General features: G+C 39.8%; 1 protein-coding gene across 2 annotated transcripts in view; it reads right to left on the reverse strand.

Annotated features, from left to right (window-relative positions):
- Positions 1 to 17,881: 17,881 nt before the first annotated feature.
- LOC109419150 (latrophilin-like protein LAT-2) overlaps positions 17,882 to 25,788 on the reverse strand; it is a 444,748-nt gene continuing 436,841 nt past the window's right edge. For both annotated transcript variants that reach the window (XM_062857118.1, XM_062857117.1), the window contains one exon: positions 17,882 to 18,690. In XM_062857118.1, coding sequence (XP_062713102.1) covers positions 18,307 to 18,690 — 384 coding nt within the window. In that variant the 3' untranslated portion in view covers positions 17,882 to 18,306. The remainder of the gene's footprint in view (positions 18,691 to 25,788) is intronic.

Consider the following 25,788-nt stretch of genomic DNA (forward strand, 5'->3'; position numbering starts at 1 on the left):
TTTTTCGAAGATGGCACCCAGACGACAACGTGTCCGTTTTCATTTTTGACAGATGCGCTTTACCGAAATTCAGCGACATGATTGGATTGCCGATTGCTGTGGCAAAAATGTTTGCCGATAATCAGTAATGAACGTATATTACCGAATTTCGTTATTTTTGACTAGTTATTTTTGATGAACTGTCAAATTTTAACGACATTTCAGTTAAAAGAAGCTTTACCGATTGAGTTCGTTATTCGTTTTTACCGAGATCAAATTTGGAGATTAAGTGTGTAGAACATGTCAAAGCTCTATCTCTTACAGTTTTTGAGATATGGGGCGTTTTGTGTGAAATACCCCTAAAAACTAGTTTTTTCAGCGTAGTTTCAGCAGATTGCATCTTACAGCTTTGTGACCTTCTACAAAGTTGTTCATGACACTAAAATACACATTTCTTCCGAAGATGTGATGTGGTTATCTCCTAAAACAAAAAAGTTATTGGCAAATTTATCATTTTTTTTTGGTCAACTTTCACCAAGAGTAACTTCTTCCGGCGCAAAAATGCGCAGATGGCTCAACCTGTAGCTGAAAGATTGAGCCTTTTACTAACACTAGAGGGTGGAAACCTTCGTGGGCAATAGTGGGAAAGGTAGTTTAAATACAAAATAAAAACTTGTTATTTTGCATTAATTATAAAAAAAACATTAAATATGATAATTTAGAAGCCCGCAAAAACTTTTACTGCACTACTTAATTTCCGGTAATACTTTTTCAGCTTTTTTTGAAGTGTATACATTAAAGAACATTAAAGTTAGAAGAACATAGTATGTTAACCAAAGCTAGTACTATTTGTTGTACCCAACATGCATAATAAAATACATATGAACCAAAAAACGTGTTTCGTTTGACTTTGGAGCGGAGCTATGTAATCTACGTGGCCATGGAGCGGAGGCATGTTATCCAGGTGGCCATGGAAACGAGTCAAACGTCAAATTAGTGAACTCAAACATAAGTGCATAGTCGTCGACGCAAGTTCCCCCGTACAGCTTGCTGCAGCTCGCGTCAACTGTTAACCGCGACGAATCTGTCAAGAATCTGGCAAACTCCATCCTTTTCCTGAGTAAATTCTTAAGTTATTTCGTCGCATTTGGTTGAAGCAAGACAAACTCAACGGTCATCACGGCGGCCTGGTTTTAGAATGGAATATCTTGCAGGTAGGTGGATAATAGTAGACCGATTGTTTTTCGTATTGATATTTCATTGATTAATCTCTGATTCATTTCCATTGATGATCAATTTAAAGTTGCTAAAGTCGAATTTGATAGGCGTCAGCTATTTTCACTTTGGAAGAATGCTGGCGGAAGGAGTACTGAGGAAAAACGTGTGGTTTTTTCACATATTCTGAATACACACGCAATTGCTTCCGACAGGTCTTCGGCAATTGTTTCAAAAATTGAGAGAGTCGTTGGAAAAGTTTGTGATTATTTCCAATGTCTTTGGTACAAGCATGGCCGTTCAACGGTTAAAACTTTGGCAGCTCATTCAAAGTATTTTGATACGCCGTTGAAGATATCTGATGAGCTCTTGAAACCTTCCCCAGCTAAAAAATCTGGCAGAAAATCCGTTTCTTTCGATGACAGCAACATTATTTCAAAAAGACGGAAAACTGCAGATATCCGAAAATGCTTTCAAGCAAGCGAGTTGTCATTCGCCACTGAAATGAAGCTGAGAGAAGAGAATCAAAGGGATGCAGCAAAGCTGCTTCAAGAGGTAACTCAAACATCACCAGCTCGTGCTACCAAAATTAGAAAATCTTGGAAAAAGCCAGCGAACGACCAGTCTACAAATATACCGATTTAGAAGCATTGGCTCTAATTGTGGACTGTAATTTTTCATCAATGCAGTATAAAACTGTTCAATCAGGAGCGAAAACCCGGAACGCCGACATCTATCCACCGTATGACCGAGTATTGACTGCTAAAAAACTTTGCTATCCTTCCGAAGAGTTTGTCACAGTGACAGACACGGAGATCGAGGTAAAGTTGCAACAGTTACTTGATCTTACCTCTGAACGAATTGTAGAGGTGAACGCGTTCAAGTTGGCAGACTTTACAGACAAGGAGTTGCTCAATATTCGTATGATAATAAAGTACGGTATGGACGGAAGCTCCGGAAATTCAGAATATCACCAAAAGTTTGAGAACGACGACGGGTCAAAGAGTGACGCGAGTATTTTTATGTCGTCACTCGTTCCAATAAAGGCAGTATCGAAGAAGAAAGTGCTCTTTCAAAACCCTCGCCCATCATCCACGCGTCTCTGCCGACCAATACACATTCAGTTGGCAAAAGAAACAACTGAACTAGCTATTCGTGAAAGGGACTATCTCGAAGATCAAATCCAAAATTTAAAGCCAACAGAAATCATAAAGAACGGACGGAAAATTCGAATTTCGTACACGATGTTACTCACGATGGTTGACGGCAAAATATGTTCTTCGCTCACTGAAACGAAATCATCAGCGAGATGTTATATTTGCAAAGCTAAGCCAACACAGATGAACAACCTTAAGGCTGTTAAAAGGCTTCCTCTGGATGTTGATAACTGCAAATTCGGTCTAAGTACTTTACACGCATGGATTCGATTTATGGAATATTTACTGAAAATTGCATATCGATTGAAATTGAAGAAGTGGGCACCTCGTGGAGCAGACAAACTGGCAATGCTGAAGCGGAAGAGGGAAATCCAGAAGCGGTTCAAGGTGGAGTTAGGATTACACATAGACAAACCGAGAGCAGGAGGAAATGGTATCTCGAACACAGGGAACGTGGCTCGAAGATTTTTTAACAATGCCAACAAAGTTGCCAGTATTACCGGTCTGAACCCAACTGTTATCAAGCGCTGTGGTACAATTCTGCAGGTCATGGCATCAGGGATCAAAGTCAATACTGCTGCTTTTGGAACATATTGCGAAGAAACTGCACGTCTGTGTATTAAATTGTATGGATGGTACCATCTTCCCGCCAGTGTTCATAAAATTCTTATGCACGGATCTCTAGTAATGGACCACTTTTTGGTTCCCATTGGACAACTCTCCGAAGAAGCACAGGAGGCGAAGAATAAAGAATGGAAAAGGTAAATTTTCAAACTATTCATGTTCATAAGCAAAACCCTTAAGATACATTCTGCATTATACAGGTATCGAGATCACCACACGCGAAAATTTTCACGACAAATGGCGAATTTGGATCTGCTACACTGGCTTCTCCTGTCTTCTGACCCAGTTGTGAGTGAAGCTCGCGGATGGCCGAAAAAAGCTGTTAATCCACTATCGGAAGAAGCAAAGTCTCTCCTGATATTTTCCGATCCAGAGTCCGAAGTTGAAAATACGGACAGCGAATACGAATAAAATAAATAAAAACTACACTCTGAACGGTTCGATGTAGATCTTATAAGGTTTGACATGACCCCATCCCTATTTCTAGCATATTTTGTACACTGTAAAAAAAATCAAACTGATAATCTAAAAGAAATTTTCTCAACAATAGGACAGATCGGTGAAGTACTAGATTTGTAGTAATGAGCTGGATTTTAGTATGGTGAGAAGGTCAATTCTCCGTTTCTGCGGTGAAATGGTGCAAAACGCGTGGGTATTATGATTCCTTGCCTAATTTGATGCTGTTTGAGCAAAACTTTGGAAAACAGTGTTGTTGTTTTCTCTATTTCTTGCAACATAAACAACATAGTTATCCAAAGTTTTGCTCAAACAGCATCAAATTAGGCAAGGAATCATAATACCCACGCTTCTTGCACCATTTCATTCCAGAAACGGAGAAATGACCTTCTCACCATACTAAAATTCAGCTCATTACTACAATTCTAGTACTACACCAAACGTGCCCCATTGCACGATCGTCTGAAAATAAACAATAAAAATTGCTTTTTTTCTGCAAAAATGTTACAAATAATATTATCGGAAATAAGGTAGTAGGGTCTTGTACCGTTTGGGCAGGTGTACCTATTTTGGGCACTTGCCGCTATATCCAAGTCATATTCAATCCGATTGATTTGAATTTTTGTAAAGAGTTGGGTACTGTATATGCCTAACTCTATACAAAAATTCAATTCAGTCGGTTTGAAATTGGCTTAGTTATAGCGGCAAGTGCCCAAAATAGGTACACCTGCCCAAATGGTACAAGACCCTACAGTAAAAGTTACTGCGGGCTTCTAAATTATCATTTTTTGATTTTTTTTTCATAATCTATGCAAAATAACAAGTTTTTATTTTGTATTTAAACTACCTTTCCCACTATTGCCCACGAAGGTTTCCACCCTCTAGTGTTAGTAAAAGGCTCAATCTTTCAGCTACAGGTTGAGCCATCTGCGCATTTTTGCGCCGGAAGAAGTTACTCTTGGTGAAAGTTGACCAAAAAAAATGATAAATTTGCCAATAACTTTTTTGTTTTAAGAGATAACCACATCACATCTTCGGAAGAAATGTGTATTTTAGTGTCATGAACAACTTTGTAGAAGGTCACAAAGCTGTAAGATGCAATCTGCTGAAACTACGCTGAAAAAACTAGTTTTTAGGGGTATTTCACACAAAACGCCCCATATCTCAAAAACTGTAAGAGATAGCGCTTTGGCATGTTCTAAGAAGTATTTCCTCTTATCATGGCCTACTACTTTGCTGAAGACAGCAAACCCCTAAAAATTTTTTTAAAAAAATATTTTTTTTATCTCACTTCTAGGGGGATTAATCATCAAAAATTTTTTTTCAAAAGACGCCTTTTGACATGCTGAAAAATATTGTAGAACACGCCAAACTTCTAAAACCAACCAATTGAAAGTTATTCAATTTTGATCGTAAAATCACTGATTTCGAACACTGTGTGCTATGCCGTTATGAAGAAACACGGCACAAATACTGCCAGAAAGTCAACGTATCTCGCAACGACTTCGTGCCGTGAGCCGAAATGTACAGGGATGAGGACGGGAGCGCCAGCAGAAAGAACGAAATCGCGAAACGCTGGAAGAGCTGTACCGCTCTAAGGATACACGGAAGTTCTACGAGAAGCTGAACCGCTCGCGCAGAGGCTTCGTGTTTCTCACGAGCGAGTGTGTGGTGGTCGAGAGGTGGCGGCAGCATTACGATGAGCACCTCAATGGCGACGTTGCAAGCACCGAAGGTGGCGTGGTAACAGATCTAGGAGTACGTGCGTAGGACGAAAGACTTCCGGCCCCTGACCTCCAAGAGATTGAGGAGGAGGTTGGCCGGTTGAAAAACAACAAAGCCGCTGGAGCAGATCTACTACCAAGCGAGCTTCAAAAATACGGTGGAGAAGCACTGGTGAGAGCACTGCAGTGGGTCATTACCAAGATTTGAGAGGAAGAAGTATTACCGGAGGAATGGATGGAAGGTATCGTGGGAACTACCGCGCGATCGCACTATTGAGCGCTGCCTACAAGATACCAAGGATGGGAACACTCACTTGCAAAGAGTTACATTTACTTGCAGTTTTCTCGGCTCAGAAGCGTGCAATCGAAAAACGATGTATGGACGACTTTTGCCTTGTGGTTTTGTCTAAAAGTTTGCCAAATAGAGTAGGGGTCACACATGCATACCGAAGTCGTGAGGGAGCTACAAAGGCAACTCTCCACGAGGTGAGTGTAAATTACACTCACCTCGTGGAGAGTCGCTATCACAGCTTTGTCACGACTTTGGGATTCGTGTGCGACCCTCACTCTATTCGGCAAACTTTTAGACTAAGCCACAAGGCAAAAGTCGTCCATACATCGTTTTTTGATTGCACGCTTCTGAGCTGAGAAAATAGCAAGTGAGTGTAACTCTTTGTATATGAGTGTTCCCATCCCTGCAAGATACTCTCTCAAATTTTATGCCGCCGTCTATCACCGATTGCAAGAGAGTTCGTGTGGCAATATCAGGTTGGATTCATGGGTGAACGCGATACAACGGACCAGATGTTCGCCATCCGCCAGGTGTTGCAGAAACGCCGCGAATACAACGTGCCCACAAATTCAGAGGGGCATTGTCCTCTATGGGCACGAAGCATGGACTCTACGGGTAGAAGAACAATGCACCCTTGGAGTTTTCGAACGGAAGGTGTTGCGTACCATCTACGGTGGAGTGCAGATGGAAGACGGGACTTGGAGAAGGCGAATGACCCACGAGCTCCATCAGCTGCTGAGAGAACCAACCATCGTTCATACCGCGAAATTCGAGAGGCTACGGTGGACTGGTCATGAATCATTAGTATAAAGAAAAGTTCAATCGTCGCCAGGTGGATTCATTTCCGCATTTTTTGCAAGGCATCATTACATCCACGTGCACATGGGGAAACGCAGCCGAAGCATCCCAATTGAAATTCATTCATTTGCAAAAGGACGCTCGGATGCGTTCGAGGGAGAAAGGCGGTGCGGTGTGTGCCACCCAACGACCCAACGCAGCGGGTGGTTTGAGGTTTCGACCAGAACTTGTGCGTGCAAAATGTAATATTTCTCCAATTTATTTTCGGGAAGTTTGTTTATCGGAAACGATTGCTTCGGCGTGGTGGAAAATTTGCATCCCCCAGTTCGATCGGCAACTACGAAGAATGTACCACTGGAAAATATATAGTACGTGTATGGTTTGGGTCATGGGAAAAACCACAGAATGGCAGTTCCAATTTATAAGAGATGTTGTTTCGGGTTGTGGAAACTTGATCCGAAATGGTTGCGAGTTCGATTAATTTTTCGATGTTTTTTATTCGAGCTGGGTCGTGTTAATCTTTTTATTTTGTGTAATTTAAATGACTCATAAGTTCAGAATTCCATCTCGCCAAAAGGAGTGTGAGGAGAATTCAACATTCAATTAAGACTGAAGCTTAGAATACTTTTTTAACACAAACTCAAAAATTTTCGTGTCAACTGCAAGTTCTCTGAATTTAGGCAGGGTCTTGTCATCTTGGGGAGCACACATTCGCTTAGTAAACGGGTGGTCATAGATTCAACTACCATGAACAAATTGTCCTATACCTTTTCGTTCCCAATTAAATTAACAAAATTCCACATTGACCAAGACGACTCAATAAAGACGAACGTTCCCGAACGTTCCCCAAAACGAACAAGATAATCTTCAGACCGAGGCAAAGTTCCCATGCAATCTTTTTCGTGCGAAAGCCGGCCACATTCGAGAGCTGTCTTCCAGCCTCTAGCCATCGCTATATCTCCTTCCCGTCCAGCCAAATCGACAAGGCCAAGGAAATTGACGTAGTAAATATTTATCCAAGGCGCGAGAAATCTTGATTGATTGTATCCCTCGACAAACTCCCCCCCTGTACCATCCGGAGTAGTCTTCCGGCAGGGGGGGAATATTAGTGTACGGAAAGAATTTGTCGAATCTCAAGGCAAAGTGATTCATTATTGGAAGAGAGATATCAGCGGATCAAACAGATAAACGTGGCTTTATGTAGGCACAACGAAACAGCTAATTCGTTGTCGAACGACTAATGTTGAAAGATACCATTTCCCTAGCGTACTAGGGAAATGGACGGAGTCGCTCTAATTTATCGTGATCTTTAACCCAGGATTCCGTTTGAAAGTTGAAAGGTTTTTCTTTGCGATTTCTCCATTTTTCTCGGAATTTCTCAAGAAATTCAGAGGTTTCGCCAGAAATTGCTTCACATGTCTTAGAAAGATTTTCTTTGCAAAGGTTTGGAGATTCTTTTAGAGATTCTCAAGGAAATTCTTCTAGGGTTACTAGAAAATACTCTAAAGGATCTTCTTAAAAATCCTCTAGGGTTTTCTCTAATAGTTCTCCCAATGATAGATTTTTTTGGGCTCTACCCCATTTGGCATAATGCCATTTGGCATAATGCCGTTTGGCATAACGCAATTTGGCATAAATTCCATTTGGCATAACGGTCACTTGGCATAATGGCCATTTGGCATAACAAGTATTATGCACATTCTTATCAAGAAGGTTGTTCTTCGTGTTATGCCAAACGGCATTATGCCAAATGGCCATTATGCCAAATGGCCATTATGCCAAACGGCGTTATGCCAAATGGGGTAGAGCCTCTTTTTTTGGATTCATTCGAGCCTTCCATCAGGGATTCTTTCATAACACACATAACACACTATAACACAGTGACAGCAGTCGAGTTACGTCAAACTAAACGTGTGCGCCGCCGCGCCGCGCCGCCGTCGCCGACGTTTTTCCCAAGCCGCCGCCGCCACTCGAATTGACCCGGCGCGCCGCTGTTTAAATTTTTCCACGCCGCCGAAGAAAATTTACCACGCCGATCAGAAAGCGACTTGGGTGGTATTTTTTTTTCTAGCTAGCACATAAAACAGTACTGTTCTTACCTGTAGAGCTACTACTAGTTGAATATTAAAACAATCTGTATTGGACAATATTTTTGGCGCATTTGTACTGTATATTATTTATTGATTTAGGGTGCATTTTTATTGGGCATGAAAATTTGCATGTGTGCGTTTTTGGAGCCTGGAAGGGTAAGGTGGCCCACACTTATATGAAAAACAAAAATTTCTAAAAATTCCAAGTCTTACCTCTTAAATCAGTTGGTTTGGACTCCCAGAAGCTACGTTCAAAATTTGAGCGAAATCGGTTGAGCCTAAGGGGGCGCTCAAAACGCTTGAAGTTTGTATGGGAAAACTTGGCCAAATGTATGCAGAAATTTTAAGTTTTCGAATTTTGTCGCTAGGTGGCGCTGTAAGCGTTCAATTATCAAACCATTTGGTATTATTGTAGGTGACTATATGCCAAACAACTTTGTCGAAGACCGCAAAATGATCCAACGTCTGTGAAAAAAGTTATACCCTAGGTAAAGTGAGGATAAACTTTTTTGTTATTTTTCCAATACATGTAAAGGAATAATATCAATAATGAAATCTCAATACTTTGCCTCACTTTTCCTAGGGTATAACTTTTTATACAGCCGTCGGATCACTTCGCGGTCTTCGACAAAGTTCTTTGACATATAGTCAGCTACAAAAATACCAAAGGGTTTGATTATTGAACGGCGCCACCTAGCGGCAAAATTCGAAAACCTAAAATTTCTGCATACATTTGGCCAAGTTTTCCCATACAAACTTCAAGCGTTTTGAGCGCCCCCTTAGGCTCAACCGATTTTGCTCAAATTTTGAACCTAGATTCTGGTAGTCCAAAACAACTGATTTAGGAGATAAGACTTGGCATTTTTCAAAATTTTTGTTTTTCATATAAGTGTGGGCCACCCTACTGGAAGGGTCTTAACTAGGTCTGAAACGCCCCCCTCTCAGTAAAGAATGACTGTCATACAAATGAATTGGTAGGGTCCTCCGAGAAATCCTTAGTGTTTCCAGGAGTCATCCAGGCGTTTCTTGTTGGATTCCCAGGGAGTTCTTGATGAGTTTCTTCCAGAAGTTTCTCCTGAGAGATTCCGTCTGGGATTCCTTTAAGAGCACTTGCCAGGATTTTGCCAGGAAGTACTTCCGAGATTTTTCCAGAGTTTTTTTTAGGGATTTCTTAAGACATATCATCTGAGATTACTTAAGGAGTCCCTAAATACCATCAAAATTGCTTCCGAAATTTCTCTACAAATTAATCTAAAGCCTGTATCCGCAATAATCGGGACACAGAAATACAGCTCAAACTCTGCAATAGATGCATTAAAATTGCTCAAATTTCGCCTAACATCTTAAGATATGTTCACTTCACCTACAAAATTTCATGTGAATTGGTGAAGTACTTTTTATTGTAGCATTGAAAGAGTAGAATGTGCGCCATTGATTTATTTTACAGCCCCTAGATTTGCTTGTCAGCGCTGTAACTTTTGAATTTGGCAAAGGAAATGATGGAAATTTTGAACACAAACCTCTCAAGCTACATTTGTAGTATAGGCAAAATTTCATAAAAATTAATGCACTATCAACAATTTTATAGACAAAACATATATTGGGACTGAACGTGATTTTAGCCCCTCAGACAGTGGTTAGCCAGCACTCTTGTGTGTTTCGATTGTACTATTGAAAGTACTATACCAATAATCATGAAATTTTCCAAGAATAATATACACATAATCAACTACCTTCTGTGAAAATTTCATGAAAATTGCCAGAGAAATTCAAAATTTATGAATAGGCAAACATCGCATATGAAAAACCCGAAAATTTTTCACTAACATTCACCCCTATCAACACCAGTAGCTTTCAAACCAATTGATTAAAGTTGATGAAATTTTGCAAGCAAGTGTCTCTATAAGTATCATAACTGCTAACGAAGTTTCATAATTATCATCACAGAACTTTGAACTGTAGCGTAAAAGAACCATCTATTATGCGAATGAAAATTGGTCATGATTGCACAAAATGCTAAAAACCACGTATGTTTGATTTTCATCCACAGTTAAAAGTAATGCATCGATTGTTATGGAATTTCGTACAAATAATAAGCATACACCAAAGAGTTCTCAGTAAATTGTTTCGCCAATTTTACTGATTCATTACAGAGCTACAGCCGTGCTTCTGTGTCAATTTCTCCACAATGATTTCTCTAGGATTTCCTTCTGTGATTTGAATAGAAATACACTAGAACTTCAATGGCGCTGTAGTCACTTTTCCAATTTAACATTGAACAAATTGAATATTTATGGGTGTCTATTAGGGCAGTTCAGACTATAAACTTGTCAAAAATTCAAAGCTCCCATATGTTTATTACAATCCTTGGTGCAAAACCAGAGTCCTGTCAAATTTTCAGCCATTTCAGTGGTGATTTAATGGTGGCCCAAAAGCAAAATAGGTTTATATGGGAATTACTATGGAGAATTCTCAAAAAAGGTTCTCGACGCTATAGAGCATCAATACATGGATGAAGTCATAGGGTCAAAGCCGAATTGAATTCTTCAGACCTCAATGATGAATGTTGCCGAAGACCGCAACTCGTTTCGACTCACGAGACAAAAGTTATTTATCAATAATCGTCCATGTATGCTTGAACAGAGGACCACAGCTCTATCCACACGCTTGACACGCAATCATAGTATGCGTGTTACCTTCTTGCACACCTTGTAGGGCATCGTGTATGAAGATGCGCATGCGAGTGAGAATTTGTTGAATAACTTTTTACCCGATTATCGAAATAAGTTCCGGTCTTCGGCAACATTCATCATTGAGATCTGAAAAATTCAATTAGGCTTTGACCCTATGACTTCATCTATGTATTAATGCTCTACAGCGTGGATAACCTTTTTTGAAAATTCTCCATAGTAATTCCCATATAAACCTATTTTGCTTTTGGGCCACCATTAAATCACCACCGAAATGACTGAAAATTTGACAGGGCTCTAGTTTTACACCAAGGATTGTAATGAACATATGGGAGCTTTGAATTTTTGACATGTTTAAAGTCTGAACTGCCCTAGTGTCTATCTTGCAGAGGATCTCTTGTTTTGGTAAACCAAATCGACACTAAGTAGCGCTACTGACGCTATAAGGGCGTGTCAAACTAGAAGTTAGCCACACGAACAGTCGCGATATTGGACTTCTGTGGCTAGTTATGCTAACGTGTTTGCTCATGGAGCTCCATCTAAGATTCGTATTGGGTTCCTTCAGAAGTTCCCTCTGAGATTCCTAAATCGTTCCTCCAGGAGCCATTCTCAGAATTCCTTCAGAGATTTTTTTTGGGATTTCTTCCAGGATTTCTTCAGGAGTTCCGGGAATCCTGCAGGCATTCCATACTAGAATCTCAATAGTTTCTTAAAGAATGCCTTCGGAAGTTTTTATTTTACTGTCTGAAGATATACCCGGAATTTAAACCCGGGAATTCCAGTGATTTCACCTGAAATTTCTTCCGGGAATCCTCCAAAAGGTTCTCTCTGGGATTGTTTAAAGAATTTCTTCCAAGATTCCTACAGAAGCTCCTTCCAAAAATTCACTCTGGGATTCCTTCCGAGAATTTCATGCAAGATTCCTCCCGGAGGTCCTTCAGGGATTTTTTCAGGAATCCTTTCTGAGATCTTCCAGTATCCTACAAAGGGCTGTCCATAAATGATGTAGCATTTTTTGGCCAATTTTCAACACCCTCTCCGCCGTCGTAGCCTATTTTTCCATACCTAATACATGGCACGTAGCAATTTCAGGGACTCCCCGCCCCCCCCCCCCTAAAACGCTACGTCATTTATGGACAACCCCCAAGAGCATATTTCAGTATTCCTCTAAAAACTTCTCCGCGATTCTTTTTTGAAACTCCTTCCGGGATTGTTACAGCAACTACTTCTGGAATTGCTTTAAAAATTACGGGAATGTCTTCTGGGCTTTTGTCAGGAATTGCTTCTGGAATTTTGTCAGCAACTCTTTCGTGGAATTCCTTAGAAAATTCATGCCGGGATTCTTCCGTGAAGTTCTACTGAAATTCTTTCCGAAACTGATTTCGGGAATTCTTCAGGAACTCTCTCCAGGATTCATCTAGGAACTCTTTTTTTGGTTTCTTCCAAGAGAAGTTTCTAAAAGACTAGAGTTTATTAGGGAGTATTTTGAAAAATTATTCCTGCAGTTTTTTTTTCTAATTTATGGCGTTCCTTATGAAGTTCCTACAGGTTTTCTTTGAGAAAATACTCCAGCAAGTTCTTTCTGGTTTTCTTCCAACAGGAGTACCTGGAGGAATCTTATATAGAACCTTTTAGAAATCTAAGAAGATGATTCTGAAGGAATCGTAAATTATTTCATGACTAGCAGACCCAACGTGGCTAGCCACGTTCCTAAACATAAGTAGTTTTCTTTATCCAATTAAGAAAATCATAGAATCTCCTGGAAGGCTAATGTATCACTGCATATGTGAAATATTTCACTCAGCATGGTGCATCTCTTTGGAAAGCGCAAGAAGGTATGCTATTATGTATCCAACCTTGGTTAGTATATGACTGTTGTAGGGTTCTAATTCATGGAATTCATGAAACTTCTAGATCTTTCTACAGGATTCATGCAGCAATGCAACTATGCACCGATGCAAAAATGCAGCGATGCATCTATGAAACCATACAACAATGCAATGATGCACCAATTCAACACAGGTAAAATGCTACAGTGCAATGATTATTGTAGTCTTCATTCTGTGAAACATTTCAATGAAACATTTCAGACCGTGATGGAAGCACAGACAACTCTGGGATTTTATATATATGATTCATTCTATGATTTTGAAATTCCTATGAGGTGAATTTCCTAAAAAGCATCTGAGACAATCATTATGTTAAGGCTCGTAAATCATTTCAAGAAATAAATTGTGTATGAACTGAGAGAGTACACTCTGAATAGTTTAACTTTGAAACACTTTCAAAAAGTCTCGAGGAATCACATAAAAATCTATTAAAATTCGTATTAAAATTCGAAAAAAAATGTTAGATCACCTTACACTGGATTTTTTGTCTTAGAAATATGAAGACATTATTTGAGTGTTTAGACAATTAGTGAAAAATATTGAGGATTAGTTTTTGAAAAAAAAGAACTGGATAATTGCTGAGTAAAGAATCACTGCAAACATTCCAAAAATGTTTAAACAAATCTGAAGAATTTTTAAGGATATGTATGTATGGAAATGTTAATTTAAGACACAGTAATTGATGAGTTCAGAATCATGCAACCGTACAATAGCATCCTGTCCAATTCTAGTCTTAGGCCTTTTTGGTAGTCCTGTGAGGCTGATACCCTTGTCGAGGGGATACCTAATACTCTTGAATTCGTAGAGGATTCTAATATCAATCGAAATAATAAAATCCTTGTAGTAATTTATCGAGCAATATCTGAAACTACCACATTTATGATTCTCAAAGTAATCGAATCATTGAAAAAATATCCAATCTCATTCTTGGAGCGAATTTTTATGGTATGTGTATTTTTATGGTCTTGAGGAAACCCTAGAGAAGTTAAAAAAAACTGCTGAAATTACTGGGTAAGTTTTCAAAAAAAACTTCTTATTGAAATTTTTTTTCTTCGCCAATGATGCAAATTATCACCTCACTAGTGCTCATCACAACTCATCAACTGTATATTTATCGCGTGCGATTGAACTGTGCACTGATCAGCGATGACCAGCAGCAAAGAGGTGGCAAAACAAACATGATGTAAATCACAATCGATTTTGCACACATCTGACAGTGCCGCCACACGCTCGCCCGAACAGCCGAACCATACCGAATAGGTTGGTTTGCGAAGCTACGGCACGAACGCTCGACACGCACACAGAAGCAACATTCGCATGTACCGATACCATACTAATAAAGCTTCCAGCCAACGATGATTCGTGATAAGCTGACAAAAAGCATCGAAAGCGATGAAAAGAGATGCTTGGCTAGAACGCAACGGCTCAACGGTGAAAATGTGCAACTATGCTGATCAGTGTTGAGTCCGTTCGTGTGCTACTCGTATGGGAGGTGATTGAATAAAGCGAGGATGGGTGAAAACGTTTTCGTTGTCGAAAGCAAATCGCATCATTTCGCGAATGTTTTCATCAAATAGCAAGCTTGTTCTTCGCAGATATTTTCGGTTTGTAGAACTCCTGCAAGGGTTTTTAAGGGTATTGCTGCGGAATCCCCAAAGTTTTTTTTTTGTTTTGATTGTAAGAAATGTGTAACAATCTCAGAGAAATTCCTGAAACAATGTGTGCCTTACCAACAGGAATTACATAAAAAAGTTACTGGAAGACATCCTAATGGAATCTTTTAAAACTCAAAATTAAATTTCTGTGGCATTTTTCAAAACTCCCGAAGATTCAAATAACTGATACTTCCAGTGTACACTTCTGCAAACTGTAAGTTTGACACACAAAAAAAATATTCCGTTTGACGTTTTTTTTTCAATGAAAAATCTGCTCTCAAAATTACAAAAAAAAAAATAAATAAAAATTAAAAATTAATTTTTTTTGGTCACGCCGGTTACGCCGCCGCCTCAAATTACCCTATACGCCGCCGCCGGTTAACTGAGCTTCGGCGCACACGTCTACGTCAAACACACAAGGCTACGGTGGCACTATCTGTTCATTTCATAGCGGCCGTTTAAGTTATTTTAGTGATCCATTAAAAAATATTTCACTAGCGCACCTTTAAATATTCCTACTCAGAGATTGAGCTGTATTTGTTCAAATAACAAGATGTGTATGATTATTTCTCTAATTCAGCTACAAAATTTAAGCAAAACATTGAAAATTAGTTTCATTACTTTCAATTAGAAATGAGTTGAACAACAATACAATCATTATATCGCAAGTAAATTCACACATTTTCTCAGTGGAACTATATTGGGGTGCACACTTGGTGACACTAGCGCCAAAAGATAAGGCATCTACGAATTTGTACCGCGATTCGAAATGTGACAGCGCCGCGTAATGGCCACATTGCCAGTTATTTCAAAACAACCGTTGCAATTCTTTACACAACTGCACTGCATGAGTTTAGTCGTCTGTTCTCTGTGGTATAACTTTCTTCTGAAATCTGGCTCTCTGACAGCACATTTTGTATGTGCCTGGACAAAAGCTTTTTCAGTTGCACTTCAACCACAGTGATTCAACTCCAACAACTTTTCATTGTACATTTCCTTTAGCATTCACAGTTTTTTTTCGTCCGCCAGCATGACCTTTACCTACAGCTTTTGGATTCCATCAACTGAAGCTTCGTGCATCCGGTATCAAGGATCCACTTTTCAGCTAAATCTACAGCCTCAGACAAACAGACGTCTTACTCTACCCACTTCCCATCGTTTCCCTTATTAAGGGACTATTAAAATATTCTGTAGTTCGCTAATCTCTTGCTCATGGTGCTCGCATCGTTTTTGCTCCTGTTTGTCTTTGCTCACTACCGTCATCTACTCGGTGGGTATGCGAAACACAGCACAACCCGGGCAGAGTTCAAGTACTGACGATCAAAATGTGATATTGGTTTGTTTGAGATAAGAGGTAAAAGTACTGAAAATAATAGCAAACATTTGTTCTTGAACCATCTAACCAATAGCAAAATATGATATTTGAAGATCAATCAAATAGCTTACTGCTAGTTCAATAAGAAACTACACCGGAAAGAGATCGTAGTAAGCTGTGCGCGCGGATGGACGTGTTTTCGATTAGCTGTCACGTTTTTGCTCGTCTCCACTGAAAATTAAATTCGGCCGGTGAAAAGATTCCGCGTGTGATACCGAAGAGGATCAGTGAGGTGTAATCTTTTTCTGTGATAATGTACGGCGACTTAGTGAAGATGGACATGAACATTTTGAGTGTATCAATTTGTGCATTTAACTTCGTCTTCGAATCGTCTTCGTTTAAAGATGTGTGTCTCGGATTTCGGATCTCGGAGACGCGTCCGGGAGAAATCGATTTCAAGCAGGTCAATACAGGTGCAACGCTCAGAGTCGGTGGACTACGCGGAACTTGGTGAGATCTTTCTGATTACACTCTATGTACTTTATATTGTTGATTGATTTGTCTTTATTTAAGAGACTTTCAGCCCTTGGCTGGTTCGTCACTACTTTATATTGTGATATAATTACTCATAAGTTGAAAATTCGCTATTTTCAACATCCTTTCATCTATTGGAAGCTGCTTCAGTTCTGGGCTCTTTCTAAGTTGATGAAGGGATTTATAAATGCTTGCAAGGACTTGGCCAGGTGTGTGGAGCTGAGTTGGTCTATGACATTGTAGATAGTAGCGACATTAGCAATGTCAATGGATATATTCAACTTTGCAACTCCATCCAAGATTTGTGCAAGTATTCATGCTATGCTATGCTATGCTATGCTATGCTATCAATCAAATAGCTTACTGCTATTGGTTAGATCTTACCAAGAGCTAAATGTGCTATGATGATGATGGTCCAGGAGTAAAATTGAGATATTATTTTAGGTACTTTTACCTCTTATCTCAAACAAACAAATATCACTTTTTGTTCTCCATATCCAAATATGCAATTATTGAGCTTTTTTCCTCTGCTCGGGAATAAGCATTGACCGGTTATACTTTTGTGACGATGATTTTATTTGCGCTTTGTTCCTAGTGATACGCCTGTTTGTCTGTGATATCAGCGTCACCAAATTCTAAAAGAATTTTATTCCGTTACATGAGGTTTGACAGCAAGCACATTCATTTCACTGAGCCACTCTTTCCGTTCATCACAAATACATCACTTACATTAAAAAACATCTGTCACTTCGCAAAACCCACGTGATTTTGTTATGGGCGGGAACAAATTTTCTTTTGTTTTGCTTTGCGAGTGTCACTGCGGCGGTATGCCTTGCGGGCATACGACCGCCGTCGGACTCTAATAAAAGATAAGCGCGACAATATCATTTTCTAGCTAATAAGGAAGGAAAACTTAAAGTCCACGACTTCATGTAAACCGTGGGCTGGTTTCAGTGAGAATAATTGTGCGTGTATTTTGTTATCAAACACGACGACGGTTTGGAACGTTCGTGCAGCGAACAGTCCCAAAATTCGTCACCTGACTTCACAGTCAAATGTGTCAAAAGTGACATCGTGGCACGTGCTTTTTTTGCTGGCTCGTTCACATTTCAACATTGCTCTCTTTTTTTTTTTTCTCTCTTATTTACTGGCTCAGACCTTTTGATCCATAAAGCATTGCTCTCTTTCTTTTTTTTTTTTTTTTTTTTGCAACGATGACAGCAGAAGGTCGCATCAAAAATGAGGTAGTTTGTGCAAAAGTGACAGCCAGGAGACTCATTGGACGAGGTTCGTCGAAAAAGGGCGTTTGGTAAAGGGTGTCGCATCGACCTCCGAAACAAGTAGCCAAAGAAACTCACAATATCCACCTGCTAGACCAAACACAAAACTAACAAAAATATGTAAAAGAAGCTATTTACCCTATCACGTGATTTCGGAGATGAACAAAATAATACAAATATGACTTGTTATAGCTTTTTGCACCATTTTATATATTCTTTGTGTAGTACTCTACTGACGTCTCAATAAATGCTCAACAATCGGACCCAATTTACTGTCCTGAAAGTTTCTCTCATAGATACAAGTTATCTAAACTTTTCTTTTCCAGTATGTACAGCATTCCGTGCCAGTGCGTCAAAAATACATTACCCCATCTTGATATACAATATATAGCTGATATTTCATCTCTGATATGATCTAGATATGCACGCTACACTCTGAATGATATATTTAGTTGTTAGTGTTAGTAGTAGTAGTAGTTCATCCACTCGCAGGGCATCGTCATCGTTCCTTCTCCGATTGGCCAGGCGCCACTGCACGTTTATTGTCACTAAGCCCCTCCCCCTCGGTGTCGAACACGAAATTGTACACACATCCGCTAAGGCGGGTTTCACACCGAGGCCGGCAGTGGGCTGCGCGGGATTTCCTCGATCGCCAACGAGGTGGACAGTTCCCCGCTGAAGGCACAGTCCAGGGCCGAGGGCACGACCACGTCGGTCCGCTCGACGAAGTGACGCTCCCGGTAGGCCATCTTGACGTAGCTGTGCGCCGGCGAGGGCGATTCCTCCGCCGGTTCCGGAACCGGCGCGAAGGCATGCTGCAGCGGGGGAATGTCCTCGTAGTTCGGATTGGTCACCGAGAGGACCCCGTAGCGGCCCCCTTCGCCGTCCTTGAGGCTGCGATAGGTGCCCCGGCGGGACTTTTGACTGCGCGGGGCCGAGTACAGTTTGAGGATCTTGCAGTTGCACGACACCAGCATTGCTATCACCAGGCCCTGTTGAGGAGGAGAAGAACAGATAAGAGGGTTTATGGTTAGTTGACTGGGTTGGCTGAGATATGATGATAATATCGCAGTGGTCGAGCTATTTGACAAACAGTTGTTGCTGGCAGCCTAGTGAGGTTTGATCTACTAACCCTAGGAAGGTTGTGGTTTTATAATAGTTTATGCAACGAGTTGCAAACACATATTTTTTAGCACGGGTCGTACATTTATGAAACGAGGATTGCCGCAACTTTTGAAAAGAATTCCCGGATGAAATTTTTGGAATAGTTCTTGGTAAGTTATCTTGAAGGATTCGGGAAAATCATTGAGAGAATACTAAAATACATATCTGGAAAAAGAAATCTTCAAAAAAATCTTGAATAAATCTGAGAGGAAATGCCTCCCGGAGATGTTTCAGGGGGAATCTTTGGAAGAATTTCAGAAGGAATCATTCAACACATTTCGAAAGTATTCCCTACATAGTTGCGGAGGAATCTCTTAGATAATCCAAGAGGAATACTTGGAACACTTCGAAGAAAATTCGTTGCAAGATTTCCGTGAAAAGAACAAAATCCAGAAGAAAACCCTTGGAGACGTTTGGATGACAATGCTGAAAGTATCACGAGATTGATTGATGAATATGTCTGTATTATAGAGATTTTCAGTATTACGTGAAGCATTCGTGGAAGAGTTTCGAGAAAAAATGCTAGGAAAAGTCTTTGAAAGGATTCCGGTGCGAATAACGAACGAAGAATTCCTGATTGAGTTCTGGAAGGAATCCCTAAAAAATTCTAGGTGACCGGAAATTTTAGAAAAAAATAATTCCGGGTGGAATCCGTGGCAGCAGAAACCTTAGAAAAAAAAACAAGTGGAAAATCCTGGAGGAATTCGTGAAAATTGTTCGGGAAAAGCCCTTGGAAGGATTCCGGTATTTTTATAAAATTCTGTAGCAATCTTTGTAAGAATTCTAAAAGAAATCTGTGGATAAACTCTGGAATAAATCCTTGCCATCGGTAGTCGCAACAAAATATTCAATCTGACATAGCCATGCTCAAGAGGCTACAAATTGTAGGTAGACGTGGATGAATTTTCTTCTTCTTCTTCTTCTTCTTCTTCTTCTTCTTCTTTTTCTTCTTCTTCTTCTTCTTCGTCTTCTTCTTCTTCTGTATGGCTCTACGTCCCCACTGGAATTTGGCCTGTCTCGCTTCAACTTAGTGTTGATTGAAGGGCTTTCTTTGCCTGCCATTGAATGAATTTATACATTGTGAGACAAGCACAATGATACGCTATGCCCAGGGAGTCGAGAATATTTTCCCGAGAATTTTCATCCAGAACTTCTTCCTGGAATTCCTTTCTCAGTTTCTTAAACAGTTTCTTCCAGGATATTTCGGTGAGCTTTTTGTATAATTTTTCGAGGAATTTATTTAAAATTCCTTTATAAGTTCCCTGGAGAAGTATCAGGAGTTTCTCCCGAGATTCGGAAAGGAGTTTTATGTCGAATTCCTTCATGGTTTACTTCTGAGTTTCCACTAGGAACCTGCTCTTGAGAATCCTTCTGGGATTTGCTCAGCCGTTCCAAGATTTTTCATGGTAGATTCCAAAATTCCTTCAGAAGCTCTTCAGGGATGTCTCCAGGGATTATTTTCGAATACTGGAAAAAACTTATACAGGGGATAGACAAAATGATCGGGACAGGCAAAATTTTCACTTTTCAAAAAATGTTCAATTTGCTGTAACTTTTCGAAAAGTGCATCAAATATTTTCAAATTTTTGCTGTAAGTTCCTCAACTAGTTGTGTATCAGTGGACAAAATTTGTAAAAGATCGGACAATTCTTCACGAAGTTATAAAGATTTTTGAAAAAGGTAAAATTATCCGATAGCCAACTTTGAGCTGTTATATCTCCGGATTCAATGAACCGAATGCAATGAAATTTTGTCCATTTATGACTTATATAATGAGCTATGAAAAACCATTGACTTCACTTTATATTCTTAACACGGAAGAAAGTTATAACGATTAGAATATTTTTCTAAAAAACCACCAAATTATAAAAAAGATCAACATCGTTTCAAAATTCAAGATGCAAATTATAGTTCATTTAGTTTCCCACTAATTGACTTATATATAAATGCGTTTTGAAGGAAAGTAACAACATAGCCGCCAATAAGTTGAAAAAGTAATGGGATGCATATTAAAAACAGACCAATTTACTAAAAAATCGTGAAAAAAATAAAATCGCTATAACTTTTTCGCTTGTTAAAAATTTCAAGTTAAATTAAATGTTTTCCAGGGTTCATTATATAAGTCATGAATGGTCAAAATTTCATTGCAATCGGTTCATTGAATCCGGAGATATAACAGCTCAAAGTTGGCTATCGGATAATTTTATCTTTTTCAAAAATCTTTATAACTTCGTGAAGAATTGTCCGATATTTTCCAAATTTTGTCCACTGATACACAACTAGTCAAAGAACTTACAGTAAAAATTTGAGAATATTTGATGCACTTTTCGAAAAGTTACAGCTAGTTGAACATTTTTTGGAAAGTGAAAATTTTGCCTGTCCCGATCATTTTGTCTATCCCCTGTAGTTAGAAGGAGTCAGTTTGGGTTTCTATTCCGCAGAATCATTACCTGTTGTGTGGCTTAGTTGGTTAAAGCGCCGGTCTAACGAATACGGCGTTTTCTTCCAGGATTCCTTAAGGAATTCTTTCCGGAACATCTTCAAGAATTGAAATGTTCCGAGATTCCTTCAGAATTTCGTTCCGAGATCTTTACAGGAATTCCTTCAGATAATTCTCCGAGAATTCCTCTTAAGATTCCTTTTCAGGATTTCATTCCTAGATTCCTCCAGGAATTCATACCGAGCTTTCTCCCAAGAGTTCGGGACATCTGTAGGAATGCTTATTCGTGAAGAAACTCTTGGAGGAGTCCTAGGAGTAACAACTGAAGGTATCCCAGGAAGAGCTCCTCAATGAATATCAGAAGAAGTAATTCTCAAAAGGAAGATTAACAGAAGAAACTCCCTGTTGAGCCACAGAAAGCACATCTAGAGACATGATAGAAGACAATTAAGGAATAACATAATGACATGGACGAGAACTGACCTATCGGCCACCTAGGTGGGGCATAGCAACTGCAGTAGTAGACCCCGACGATCTTCGCAATCGCGAAGCCCTCGCACGTCGTGGAGATTATCTCCTGGACCGAGTACCAACCGGTCTTACAGATCGCCGCTTTCTTGGCCTTATCCGCAACCCAGTTCCCGTTATTGGGGGGAATGCGGTATGGGTCCGAAAGAAGCGCGACTCCGAGGCGGATTGCCCCAACAGTTGCTGCACGGCTTCACAGTGATTCAGGTTCAACTGTGTGACTTGCGTCATTTTCGGCCGTTACGTCCACTTATGCTTGGGCACTTAGGCCCACCCGTCACATGGCCCTTGTTCGTCGTGCAAATCAGACACTTTGGCGCCGATTTACACTCCCTGACGAAGTGGCCTTCTACTCCGCATCTTCTGCAGAGTTTGCTCCTATCGTGGCCTTTGCATGCCCACGACTTGTGGCCTCGTCCGAAGCACCTGAAGCACACTTCCGGCGGCTCACAGACACTAAGCGGGCACTCCGACCATCCGACTTCAACCATGCCCTTAGCAGGCGCTTTCTTCGCTTCCCCGACTGGAAGCTTGATCGTTGCGATCTGCGTACCTGCTGGGCCTCGCCTGATGTGGATCGATGCGCTTGGCGCGTCTACATTGTACTGCTGTTTAAGGACAGCAGAGAGCTCCTCCGCGGAGGTGATCTCATCCAAGTTCTTGCACTGGAGAGTCGCCTCCGGCGTCAGAGCCCTCACCCGTACCTTATCACCTAACACTTCTTGTGCTAGTGCCGTATAAGAGGGCCCTAGTTGACGGCATTCTTCTTAAGCTCTAGCATCATCTCACCAGCTGTATGAGGACCAATGCGTCACCTTTCGTGCGCTTACGCGCCGGCTTCGCTTTGGTTTTGCTCAAAACCCTCTCTTTTTCAACATGCCCTTTCTTACCAACCGTAATCCAAGAGTTCTCCTTCCCTTGGACCGGTTGGTCACCGCTACACAGTGGGACCATTCTGAAAAAAGACTATCAAAACCTCTAGATGACATTTTAGCATATAGGTGTCTTTGGAAGATATGTTCAGAAAAATCTTCTCTATTTTTGTGCATATTCACTGTATGGTAAAACTGTAAGGTGAACCCGAGCAAAAAATTATTTTTTCAAAATAATTTTTTAGAGGGTAGATGTCTTCAGCAAAGTTGTAGAACAAGTAATTTGACGTAACTTTGCTGAAGACACCATATAGCCTGGACTTCATTTTTGGGGAGAAAATATGAAAGTTTTGAAACACAAGCTCGAAATCAGTTTTTTGAACTTTTCCATGATTATATCGTAAAATTTTAACGTGATATGTTCTACAAGTTTGTAGGTACTACTAAAATACACTATCTTTCCGAAGACACCGACTCTGTAAAATTGAAAACTGCTCCAGTAAACCAGTATTTTTGAAAACTTTACACTATTTTCACTATTGAATATTTTTTGAATAGGCACTTTTTGGCAGCCGTGCTGTCAAAATTTCAATACTTCATTATGTCCAGAATAGACCAAAAGTGACTTAACAATCGGGGCTGATAAGGCACTTTGATTTCTGATGCTATTTTAATAGTCATTTTTCAAAGAAAACATTCGTAAATTTCATACAAATCATTCAACACAAACTGAAAACTCACGAAAACTTTTCGACATCATTACTAGTTCATCCAAATAGTATTCTTGTTGAAATAGTCTACATTTCTTACACTGTGGTTGACTTTACATTCAATACACGACAAAAAATATCGCTTATTGAATTTTTAGATGAATTTTTAACACCAATTAAAAACCGTGTTTTTCATTTTTTTTATTGCAATTCTCTTTGTTTATGTTAAAATACGAACATTAATCATTCAACTAAAATAATGATAACATTTTTTTTCCTTTGCTATGTTAACATTACAATTTTGGTTAAAAAAATAAAAAGGTGAAAACATAATGAACGCCTCTAAAAGTTGTGTGTTAAAAATTAAAAATTAAATAAAACGATTGAAACATTGTTAATTTAGATTGAAATAGCCTGTATCTGTTAGAGATATTCTAGGTTGTAAATCTTTCGTCATGATGAAAATTCTTTATATTCTATTGAAATTGGTTATGTTGTTTGATACTGTTTAAAATTTTTTTTACAGTTTTCAAGAACTGCGTCCGTTAGGTCGATTCCTGTCCTTGATGTTCAAAATTTCTTCGTCGTAGACATGTTACCTTGGCTCATCCCTTGACAAATCCGCATCAAGATCACGGCTCGATTATGGATACTTTTCCAGAAGAGCCATTAGTTTTAAGTTTATATTATATCGATTTTTTGAAAAGATAAAGAGATTTTGTGCCTTTTTGAGAAAGATTTCGTAGTTGAGGAAATCACTAAAAGGGGCTTTTCCCTCTTTAAAAATTTTTAGTTAAAAATTAATAACACTAACAATTCAAATAGCCTGCATTTATTTAACTTGTTTTTCTTATTTAGAATTACTACTCGGATGATTCTAAAATAATATCGAAAAGTTGTATGAGATTCGCGAATATTTTTTTTTTGAAAATGGCTGTTAAAATAGCATCAGAAATCAAAGTGCCTTATCAGACCCGATTGTTAAGTCACTTTCGGTCTATTCTGGACATAATGAAGCATTGAAATTTTGACAGCACGGCTGCCAAAAAGTGCCTATTCAAAAAATATTCAATAGTGAAAATAGTGAAAAATTTTCAAAAAAAATGGTTTACTGGAGCAATTATCAATTTTACAGAGTTGGTGTCTTCGGCAAGATTGTGTATTTCAGTGGTATTTACAAACTTGTAGAACATATCACGTTAAAATTTTACGATATAATCATGGAAAAGTTCAAAAAACTGATTTTGAGCTTGTGTTTCAAAACTTTCATATTTTCTCCCCAAAAATGAAGTCCAAGCTATATGGTGTCTTCAGCAAAGTTACGTGAAATTACTTGTTCTACAACTTTGCTGAAGACATCTACCCTCTAAAAATTATTTTGAAAAAAATATTTTTTTGCTCGGGTTTACCTTACAGTTTTACCATACAGTGAATATGCACAAAAATAGAGAAGATTTTTCTGAACATATCTTCCAAAGACACCTATATGCTAAAATGTCATCTAATGGCTCTTAGAGGTTTTGATCGTCTTTTTTCAGAATGGTCCCACTGTGTACCGCCCGCGCTGCATCCTTCTCCTCCAGAACCGCTCTGCACTCCTCGTCGAACCAATCGTTTCGTCGACTCCGTTCTATATACCCGATAGTGCTTCCGGAGTGAGGGCTGTGCACGTTTATTATGCTAATGTTGAAGAATCGGCCCTTGATTCTCAACCTGCACATTCTTTCGTCGATCGGCCACCAACCGATCACGCGCCTCTGCATGTCGCCCATCACTATAAAAGCTGTTCCCAGCTCACGTGTGTTGCCGCAACTCTGGTAGATGGTATGATTACCTCTAAACGTTCGCACCATGGATCCTGTCCAACACACCTCCTGCAGCGCTACGATGCCGAACCCGCGGTCCTTCAGTATATCGGCGAGTATGCGAGTGCTCCCGATGAAGTTGAGAGATCTGCAGTTCCACGTACCGAGCTTCCAATCGCAAATCCCTTTTCGTCGCTGTGGTCGTCGCCATTGGTATCGGTTCGCATTCTTCTCTTGTTGATTTTCTGGTGCTATTCTTTTTTACGGCTGGCTCGCAGGGCCCGACACTAACCCACTAACCCAGGGAGCTGGGCTTACCTTCCCGGAAGCTACGGGTTTTGCATTGGCATTTTCTCCAACTACAGTGCTAAATAGCTAGGCTCAAGCGCCAGTCTTCGCCGGGGGTGGTGTTTTTAATGGGCTCCCAGGAGATAATATTTTACCTGAGCTTCCACCCCCCTCCGTATTCTCTGTCTCCCTGATTAAATAAGTATCCATCTCTTCTGTAAGGGTCCCCCTTAGAGCCGCTATCCCTCACTGCCACTGAAGTAGTCGCCCAAGGATCCCGGTG

The sequence above is a fragment of the Aedes albopictus genome, chromosome 3 (assembly GCF_035046485.1).
Source record: "Aedes albopictus strain Foshan chromosome 3, AalbF5, whole genome shotgun sequence".
Taxonomy (NCBI): Eukaryota; Metazoa; Arthropoda; class Insecta; order Diptera; family Culicidae; genus Aedes; species Aedes albopictus.